Below are 10,401 nucleotides of genomic sequence, written 5' to 3'. Positions count from 1 at the left end.
TGTGTGTGTCTCAGTCTCTGTGTGTCTCAGTCTCTGTCTCAGTATCAGTCTCTGTGTGTGTGTCTCTCTCTGTGTGTCTCTGTCTGTGTGAGTATCACAGTCTCTGTGTGTGTGTCTCAGTCTCTGTCTGTGTGTGTGTCTCAGTCTCTGTGTGTGTGTCTCAGTCTCTATCTGCATCTCAGTTTGTGTGTCTCAGTCTCTGTGTGCGTATCAGTCTCTGTGTGTGTGTCTCAGTCTCTGTGTGTCTCTGTGTGTCTCTGTCTGTGTGCGTGTCTCAGTCTGTGTGTGTGTCTCAGTCTCTGTGTGAGTATCACAGTCTGACTCCGTGTGTGTCTCTAATTCTGTGTGTGTCTCTGACTCTGTGTGTGTCTGTGTGTGTACCTGAGGTGAAGCTGCTGCAGCTGCTGCTCTTCTCCCAGAGCTGCAGGCAAACTCCTCAGCTGGTTGTCATGAAGCTGTCAGGAAAACAAACCAACGTTTGAACTCACAGTTTCAGTTCTTTAGTCCATCAAACTCAAGATAAAAATAAAGTCTGTCAGCAAAATATTCAACACCAGAGACAATGAAGCCACCCAAAGCAGAAAAAGAATTATTAGTGATTTATCCGAGCATTTTTATCATATTTAGACATATAGTGCTCTGTATTGTCATCATTGTATGTTCCCATTGGTTGCTGTTAATTAAACAGCTGTTTTATCAGCTGTGAGCAGTTGTTGGTTTTGGATGCCATCACAGATGGAAAGAACACGAGGGACAGGCAGGGCGCCCTCTAGTGGTTTATAGAACACTTTTGATAACAATACTTATTGGTAATAAATCTGTTTATTTCTCCTTAAATGGTGTCATATCTGTTAAAAAAGGCATTTTGTAGATTGAGCCGCAGAGTTGAGTATGTGAGTTAAAAGATGCTGAATCTGCCTTTGACACTCAACTGCACTCACCTTGCGTCTTAAAACAGCCCTCAACACCCACTACTTACATCTAGGGTGATGAGTCCAGGTAACAGTCTGATGTCATCAGACAGATGACTCAGCTGATTGGACGACAGTAAAAGTTTAGTGAGGTCAGTCTGTTCCCACCAGCGATCTGATCCTCCAAAGGAAATGTCCTGCTGGGCTTCCTCCGGTGTGTCCGTGTTGAGCCGATAAACGCTCTGAGGGACTGAAACATATTAGGACGTCATGTGAGATAAGTCAGACTCTTACAAGTTCACCTGGTGAAAGGTGCCAACCATAAACCAAACATTTACCCATCAATTGGTTCAAAAAGGTCCAGTTTTTTGTCCTTTCAGTTTGATTTACAATCACAATCCAAACGTGGAAACACGTTTAAAATAAGCTGCCTCCTCCTAAACTCATCTGTCAGGATATAATAGAAAAAATATTCACATCAGAACTACTTCTAGACCTGAAACCACTGTTGTGTTGGCTAATGTTGACGGTGCTTTTGAACTGGCTCCAAAAGGTGATCGCTTGAAGATCTTCAGTCAATGATTACTTTCTGAGTGTCCATAAAATTCATCTAATGGTTCAGAAGATATTTAAATAATAAACAGACACACAAACAGGGGTGGACAAAAGCAGAATTGTCTGCCTTTGCCTTTCAGCTGAGGGCAATGTGGTCCTCAACCCCCGAGTACCCATAAATGTTAAAGTCCCCATCTGCACTGCTCCTAATCAGCCCCAACTCTGCGCAGCCTGCCATGGAAAGAACCCTTTTGCACCAATACTTTAGCTAGTATTTTTAGCTGATTCACAGCTGAAGCTGAACAGCCCTGCATTACAGCACCCCCACAGGACTGTCCCCCAACAAGTCTGGAGTCCAGCCTCTTGAGCCCAGCTCCAACTGTGAAAAAATACCTGAAGCCTTCAAGCAGGAATTTATGATTTGTTCCACTGGTTTATAGGGAGACTTATCCATCACCAGGTGCAATGGAGGCCTTGGCCCCCCACAGATCAATTTTCATTCACTCCCATCATTTGAGGAAACTGCACTTCTAAGCAACATCAAAACTAAGAAGCATGGTTTTCTCAAATGATAGAGGTGGCCATCTTGGATTTTCTACGTGGACAACAAATGAGACCGCTCTGGTCAAATAAAATAATTCACCTCAGTATTCGTTTTTAGGTGTCAACTATGATAGTTGATGTGGTTCTCCACCCGCTGCTGTTGGCTAAATATTCACTTCCCTTACAACTTTACCTGTATTTTGTTACTTTATTAACGTGACACTGCAATTGTGTGTGGGTGAACTGGGCGGGGCTTCAAGCCCAATGTTTCTGGTAGTGACAGGAACAGCAGTTGTTTTAAGTGTTTGAATCTCTAGAATCAGTTCATTAAAATGTTTGGTTCAAAAGATGTGTTCACCGAATCCTTCAGTTCATGCAGTTTATTTGTGCAGTATGTGAATGAGTGACACAGAGCCACTTCCAGCACAGAACTACGCGAACAAGTCACTCAGTGGCAGTTCAGTGCGCAAATGCGTTAATCAGCAGTACTTTCATTGAACAAATCTCCCCTGTCCTCTCTGACAGACTCTCCTCTCTGTTCATGAGTGACACAGCAACAAGCAATCGTGTCCTTTCCCTTTTATTATTATTAATATTAAGACTTTATTAAGGACAGAGAGCAGAGGTCTATATGAAAGATTTAAATAAAAATTCAGGAGTTTATCATTTAATGTAAATAAAAAAGATGGGATTTTTTTTTTTTTTTATTAAAGCATCTCAGCTGTAGCAGAAAGGCAATTAAATTGTCCAGACAACACTTTTTCTTCTTGACTCGCTCATCATAGAATGTTCTAGAATTGCGCCGCTCAAGGTGGCTGCATGTTGGAGCAGCTCTGTTACTTTCATTCTGAGATTTTGCTTTTGGAAACTTTAATTCCTCTTTTTCTGGATGTAAATCACATTTTTTGGATGATTGTTTCCTCTGGTATCAGATGCTGTGCAGCTGGAAGGATTTTTACTGAAACTTTTTTAGTTTTGGACATTTATTATGATGTGTAACCATGGCAACAAGGCAGTTTTCTACAACCAACAGCAGCTGATTAACATCTCAAAAGCTCAAATAATATCTCAGCTACAGCCCCAAATCTCAAATGAGTTGAAAAGGATGTTCTGTGGATGCATTGTCATCTACCTGCCAGCTGTGCTCGAGTGCCTGACCACTGAGATCCTGGAACTAGCAGGAAACACGGCTCATGACAGCGGAAGGACAGGATCGTCCCTCGGCACCTACAGTTGGCTGTCTGCAGTGACAAGGAGCTCAGCAGACTGCTGGGAGGAGTGGTCATCGCACTGGGAGGAGTTCTGCCCAGCATTTGGGCGGTCCTACAGCCCGGAGGAACCAAGAGGCCAGTCGAGTCTGGGTGGACGGATCAGACGGCATCTGCAGCCAGTTTCTTATGTTCCACTGTGGGATGGATCTTTACAAGAGATCCTTCCTGTCTACAGCCATCAGTATCTATAACATCTCTTAATGAAATGAGGATAACAAGTTACAACAAATAATTTCCTTTTGGGATTAATAAAGTATTTTGAATTGAATTGAATTAATGGGGACGGGGGCGTGAATGCGTTTATTTTCATGTGGCTTGACTCATTAGCTGTCAGCTTGGAGAAACAGATGCCATTGCCAATGGCATGAGTGCATGTCCCCGTGAGGAGGAAACTGAGAATCCCTCAGGACAGAGTCAGAGAGTGTTTCATTCACTGAGTGACACATGTGAGGTTCACATGTAGTTTATTTGCAGTAAACGAGTGAGCTCAACTGAACCGAGAAAGAAAAGAACACCAATTTCAATACTGTTACTTTAATGTCTTAATGTCATGTGTATATATATATATATATATATATATATATATATATATATATATATATGTGTATGTGTATGTGTGTGTATGTGCATGTGTGTGTATGTGCATGTGTGCGTATGTGCATGTGTGCGTATATGTACACATCTACTGACTGTGAAACTAATTGCCCCTCGGGGATAATAAAGATACTTGAACTTGAAGAATCAGTTAAAGTGATTCAGTTCAGTTGTTTGTTCACTCAAAAGAATTATTTATTTGAACAAATTATTCATGAATGACACAATATAGTTTCTGGTGCGCAGAAGATGGTCCCAAAAATTCAACAAGAACATGGCAGCTCCCATAAACCTGGTCCTGCTGACTTCACCTTGCAACAACCAGGCGTGAAACCTTAGTGTTCACGTTGGTTATCACTTCCGGGAAAGCCCTCCTGACAAAATAAACCTCCTCGGCTATTGCCCAGCTCAGTTAGTAGAGCTGCTGCCTCTCAGCAAGAAGGTCGCCGGTTCAAACCCCGGCCCGGGACCTTTCAGGTTTGAGTTTACGTGTTCTCTCTGTGCAGGCGTGAGTTTTCTCCGGGTACTACGGTTTATTCCCACAGACCAAAAACATGCATGTTAGGCTGATTGGTAACTCTAAACTGTCCCTAGGTGTGAGTGAGTGGCGATTGTAGCCTATTTTTGGGGGTGCTCAAGCACCACTAGATTTTAACTCAGCACCCCTGAAAAATTAAGAAACCAACATCACGATTTTGTAAGGAAGCTTAGTTCTCAAGCCTTGGGCTCACCAGAATTTTGAATAAATATGGAATAAATGATGACAGTCTTAGACGGGCCAGCAAAATTGATGATTTATTTTGCACAAGTTGGATCATCAAGGCCACCTGTCAATCAACCCAGTAGGCTCGTCAGCAAATGACCAGTCGGTGACCTCAGTTTGTCCTGAAGTGAAACGGCAGTTCCTTACTTGCAGGAATTGCACCCGCTTTTCCTCTGAAAACATTATTGGGGTTTTTGCATTAAGAGCGTTTTGTAGTCAGAGAAATTTTGTGAAAAATCATCAGAAAAAGATGACTAAATGTTGTCAGTGGGGAACATGTAATTCAGACAGCGTTCCCCTGAGCATTTAGGGAGTGTAATACAATTTATTCCATTTCACAAACTCAACAAAGTTTGGAAAAATGTATAAAAAAAAAATGGATAAAGACCAGCAAGCAACCTCATGAGCAGCTCAATACAACAGTGACAAATAGGACATACATGTTCAACTGTACAAAGGTAACTGCAGGTAAATTTTAAATTTTTCATAATTACCGGGAAATTGTATGCTTAATGGTTAAATTAAAGGTTAATGCTTGAAGCTATAGTTGTGCTTTGTTTTGTGCATTTTAAATGTAGATATATGTTGCAACTTCTGGTTGCATAAGTTTATTCTTTGGATGTGTCAGAGGAGTGGAGCACTAAGTCTGTAGCATCTTATTTAGCACAACTGTATATAATAAAAATAATAATAATTAATAATAATAATAATAATTTTATTTAAAAAGCACCTTTCAGGACACCCAAGGACACTTTACAGTAAGAAAATACATAAAGAATATAAAATACATACAGAATACAAAATACATAAAGAATATAAAATACATACAGCAAAGTTAAGGATAAGTGAGTCTAAAGAGATGTGTTTTCAGAGCAGTCTTGAATGGAGAAAGAGAGGTGGTGTTTCGTAATATTCACACAAGGAGAGCTGTTGGTCAGGCTACTTCTTGTTGTGCCCTCTAAAATAGTTACTGGATTAAGTTTTTGCTTATGTAGGTAAATGTATAACCTGTTAATACACCAGAATGCAGGAAATGGCGATTTTCTGGGGGAGGACCCACAGACACCCCCCACAAATGCTTCTGCAGCCAATGGCCACCACGTTGGCATTGGGGGCTAAGCACCCTTAAAGGTCAGATTCTAGAATCGCCCCTGGTGTGAGTTAAAGTGTGAACGGTTGTTTGTCTCGTTTGTGTCTCTGTGTCCCTGTGATGGACTGGAGACCTGTCCAGGGTGTCCCCTCTCGCACAGTGATAGCTGGATATGGGCACCAGTGACCCGAGCGACCCGAAAAGGAAGAAGCGGGTAAAGGTAATGAATGGGTTGGCCAACGTCCTGAATGAAAGCTAATGGTACAAGTTACCTTCCGTCAGTCCCCGGCCGGACAGGTTGAGCTGACCGCTTTTCCTGGCTGTCTTCAATAAACCAGAAGGGACAGTTGGTTCGGTCTTCTCCGTCCGAAAACCCGCCAGACTGTCCACTTTGTTCGCCTTCCTAAACCTAGACATTGTCTTTCAAGAAGTGAAGTCCACAGTTGTCCACCTGAGCTCGCAGTTTTTACACCCGCCCAAACATTACAGAGAGGGAATGTTATTTTCCGGTCAGGACCCTTCAGAATAAAACACAAACGCTTCTCTATGCTTGCAAAAAACAACGGCTCTTGTTAAAACAAAACAAAACCTACTGTGAAACAAGTTTTCCTGAAACTTTGTAGAGTGATCATCCCCTCAGAGTTCCCTGTTTACTTAAAAACTTAAAAATATTTATCTCTCTGCAACAAGTAAGTTTTACTTTGACAATCCCAAAGAGTGACGTTTTTTAATACAAACAGGAAGTTATGATTTAACTTATTGCAAAATTGCAAATTGTTTTTTTTATTTGCATTGTCCAGTATTTCAAACTGCTATTAAAATAGCAAAACACACACACACACACATTCAATTCAGTTTATTTATTATACTGTAGTGCCAAGTCACAAGAGAAGTCGTCTCAGCGCTGCACAAAAACATTACATAAAAAAAAAAAACATTTAGTAAAGTTATCTATCAAAGGAAACCAGCAGATTGCACTGAATCTTCACTTTGTTGCAGTCTCCCATCCTGAGCAAGCACAAAGGCAAAAGTGGAAAAAGAAAAACTCCCTCCCTTTTTATATGAACACCCCTACACAAACCCTGCAGATGTTGGATGTTGTCTATCATGGTGCGCTAAGATTCATAACTGGCTGTAACTACCGTACCCACCACTGCACCCTGTATTCACTGGTTAACTGGTCACCATTAACTTCATGCAGACTCTCTCACTGGTACATTTTCATCTTTAAATCACTTCTTGGTCTGCTGCCTTCATACATCTCCTCCTGCATGTCTCTGCGTGAGTGCAGCTACAGCGTGCGCTCTCAGGACTCTCATTACTTGCGGTGTTTCCTCAGTGAGGACTGAACTAGGCAAAAGGGCCTTCTCCTCCTCTCCTTTTTCCTGGAATATCTTGCAAAAAGATTTGAAGCTCTCAACCTTGACCTCTCTAAGTGGCTTCAAACATCTGCTAAGTTCATGGCAAAAAAAACAAAAACCAGTGCAGACATTTTTTTTAGTATTTTATATCCCTTTACAATGGAGCTGTTTTTGTTTCATTTTTAAATATCATTCTCTTCCATTTATTTTTTCAATGTATATGCTTTCTTGTATGACTGTCTACTGTTGTCATCATTCTTTGTTAAAATCATATCTGTCTTGTAAATTAGTCCTCGAGCCTCAATGAGACTAACCTGTATAAATAAAGGTTGACAAAAGAAACCTCCAGCAGAACAAGGCTCAGGACGAGCAGCTCTGCTTCAACTGACTGGGGTTTGAGAGGGCAGGGAAGAGAAACAAACACAAAATGACAGGTCCAGGTGTACCCCTATTGAAAGAAAGACAAAAAGCATGTTAAGATAGAAATAATTACAAAATCAATTAGGTAGAAATACAAAAAAGTTAGAATATAACAAGTCAAGACAGCAGCAGAGTAAGGAAATGTGGTCAGTTTGACCTTCAGAAAGCCTACAGTAGCCTAACATAGCTCAGGAAACCAAACCCAACCCTAACTATAGAATTTATCAAAAAGGCAAGACTTAATCTAACCTAATGTTAAACTGGACAATGTGTCAGCCTCACGGACAGAAACTGAAAGTTGGTTCCACAAGAGAGGAGCCTGATAACTGAAAGATCTGCCTCCCACTCTACTTTTGGAAACTCTTGGAACCACAAGTAAACCTGCAGTCTGAGAGCGAAGTGCACTGTTAGGAAAATATGGAATGGAACAACAAGATCAGTAGTATAAGATGGAGCAAGTTTGTTGAGAGCTATATAGGTTAGAAGTAAGATTTTGAATTAAATTCTGAATTTGGCAGTGAGCCAATGAAGAGAAACTAAAAGTGGAGAAATATGATCTCTCCTATCAACTCTCATTAAAACTTTGGCTGTAGCATTTTGGATCAACTGAAGACTTTTTAAAGAGATTTTGGATACCCAGACAACAAACCATTGCAATAGTCCAGTCTAGACGTGATAAATGCATGAACCAGTTTTTCGGCATCATTTTTAGATAAGATGTTTTTAATTTTAGAGATATTTCACATGTAGGGAAAAAAACCACCAAAAGCATTAAAAAGCATTTAAAAGCATTAATGATGTAATAAATAATTAAATGATACATTTAATTATTTAATGACATCCATATTTCTTTATTTTATGATGTGTTTATTTATTTAATTTTGTCACATTCCGCCCCCCACACAGTTGCAGTCCTTAATGTTTTGTGACATTACCGCTCCGGCTCGCTAGGGGGCAGGGTGGTCAACCCTCCGCAGCTGTAAGTAGTGCGCATGCGCAGGAGGAACTTCCTTTTTCCAGTGCAGCGAAGACAAGGGCTAGCCTTTGGCTTCGAGCTCCTTTTAAAGGAGATTAAAAGACTGCAAAATGGTTTGTAATCAACCCTCATATTTGTCTCTACGCTTACCCAGAATGCACATGTACTGTCGCATGCGGTGTAAAGGCTGAAAACATGTTTATGGTGTTTAGATGAAAGTGGATTCATTCATGCTAATCTGCCGACCCAGCTCGCCTTAACGTGGCCTGTCCTGCCCTCTCCTAACTTCTTGCTTCCTGTTGTCCGTAAATAACCTTATTGTTTATTTTAAAGTGATTAGAGAGTAAATACCTCGGGTCAAATCTTGATTTTTGCCCCAATTATAAATGGTCCTTCCGCTGAACTACCTGCACCGGTTAATATAGGCTAATTATGCCCATGCTAGCTCCGTTTAGCATCACTTTCTGACACCAGATATGGACTCAGCAACACTGTCGGCCACTGTCAGTTCTTTGTTTAAGTCGGTGTGTCTCTCCCTCACTTGCAGGGTTTTGTTAAAGTGGTGAAGAACAAGGCCTACTTCAAGAGGTACCAGGTCAAATTTAGGAGGAGGAGAGGTAAAGCATCAGTTTTACACGAGCTGCTCTTGTTTTGATCCTGACCATCATTCAGAGTAGTTTATGTTTGTGTGTTTATCCAGAGGGAAAGACTGACTTCTTTGCTCGCAAGCGCCTTGTTATTCAGGATAAGAACAAGTACAACACACCCAAGTACCGCATGATTGTCCGTTTCACCAACCGGGACGTCATCTGCCAGGTAAGCATCATCCTGGAGAACTGAAAGGTATTGTCGACAATTTGTAAGTCGTTTGCAGCCGCCTTAATAACTTTGAGAAGGAGGCTGGAGTCATTTTCCAACATCAACACATAGATGTTCTGTGTGGCAGAAATGTTGGTGAACGCAGACTGTTTAAACACTGATCACTGATGAAAATGTCTCGCCAGCATCACAGGCATGAAGAGTTAGGAAGTCATAATCAGCAGCAGCTGTCAATCCATTTTGTAGAGTGAGAGAAACTACATTTTCAAAAATAATTTTCACAATGAATTTATCTTTATTCTTTATCTGGCAGCAGTCCCAGCTGAATCTATGCAGCTCATTAACGTCACTTTGTTTTCTGTAACTACAGACGGGGTCATGAAATCTGTTCAACATCAAAAGCATCATATTGTGAACAAGACTGTTTTAACCCTTTAACTTTATGACTTCATGTTCCTCACGGGGAAAATCAAGCACCTTATTTAACTGCTTTAAATATTTTTCCACAAAAAAACTAGTCAAGTCTTATAGAACTCTCGGGCTGAAATAAATAATTTATTTATTTTTTGTTTTGTTTAAAAACTACACTAGTTTAGTTTTTTTAAAATCGTGACAATATTTATTTTACGGTATTTAAGAGTATTTTCCTCTTGTTAGTACGCCTTCTGGGTCACCATCCACATCATCCTCTGGTCTCCAGAGCTCAGAACTGATGCCTGGTTCTGTTGGCCCAGTCAGAGGGGTTCTGGACCTGGTCCTGTGCACAGTCAGACCTAGTGGGGCTTGATGCACTCTTCCTCTTGAAATCAAATCATGATCACCCTCTTCTCTGTCTGAGAGGTTCTGACTGCGGTTCCGTCATCCTCTGGGTCCACACTTGACTAGGCGGTGAATCGCCACCTGTTATTGAGAAGGCAGTTTGGGGTTGAAGAAAAATGGCACCTTTAGAATCACACAGGGCTGCAACTGTCGGACTAGTTGACGACTCGTTTTGTGAAAAAATTATTGTCGCAGTCTTGTTGAAATCTGAGCTCTTGTGACACACGGACGCTCGCTTTTATGCCATGCGCATTATACCCACCTTTGGTAGCTGACCTT

The 10,401-nt window shown here is 41.1% G+C and overlaps 2 protein-coding genes across 2 annotated transcripts in view; one reads left to right on the top strand and one right to left on the bottom strand.

Annotated features, from left to right (window-relative positions):
- lrrc40 (leucine rich repeat containing 40) overlaps positions 1-6,144 on the bottom strand; it is a 22,583-nt gene extending 16,439 nt beyond the window's left edge. Inside the window, exons 1-3 of the mRNA XM_037674703.1 lie at positions 6,000-6,144; positions 980-1,161; positions 382-455 (exon numbers count right to left, since the gene is read on the bottom strand). Coding sequence (XP_037530631.1) covers positions 382-455; positions 980-1,161; positions 6,000-6,144 — 401 coding nt within the window. The remainder of the gene's footprint in view (positions 1-381; positions 456-979; positions 1,162-5,999) is intronic.
- A 2,352-nt stretch (positions 6,145-8,496) lies between these two features.
- The window catches only part of LOC119407874 (60S ribosomal protein L5), an 8,277-nt gene continuing 6,372 nt past the window's right edge, over positions 8,497-10,401 (top strand). Inside the window, exons 1-3 of the mRNA XM_037674702.1 lie at positions 8,497-8,597; positions 9,032-9,101; positions 9,185-9,300. Coding sequence (XP_037530630.1) covers positions 8,595-8,597; positions 9,032-9,101; positions 9,185-9,300 — 189 coding nt within the window. The 5' untranslated portion in view covers positions 8,497-8,594. The remainder of the gene's footprint in view (positions 8,598-9,031; positions 9,102-9,184; positions 9,301-10,401) is intronic.

The sequence above is a fragment of the Nematolebias whitei genome, chromosome 3 (assembly GCF_014905685.2).
Source record: "Nematolebias whitei isolate Nwh7 chromosome 3, NemWhi1, whole genome shotgun sequence".
NCBI lineage: Eukaryota > Metazoa > Chordata > Actinopteri > Cyprinodontiformes > Rivulidae > Nematolebias > Nematolebias whitei.
Note: the sequence above shows the minus strand (reverse complement) of the source record. Positions and strands in the feature narration are given on the sequence as shown.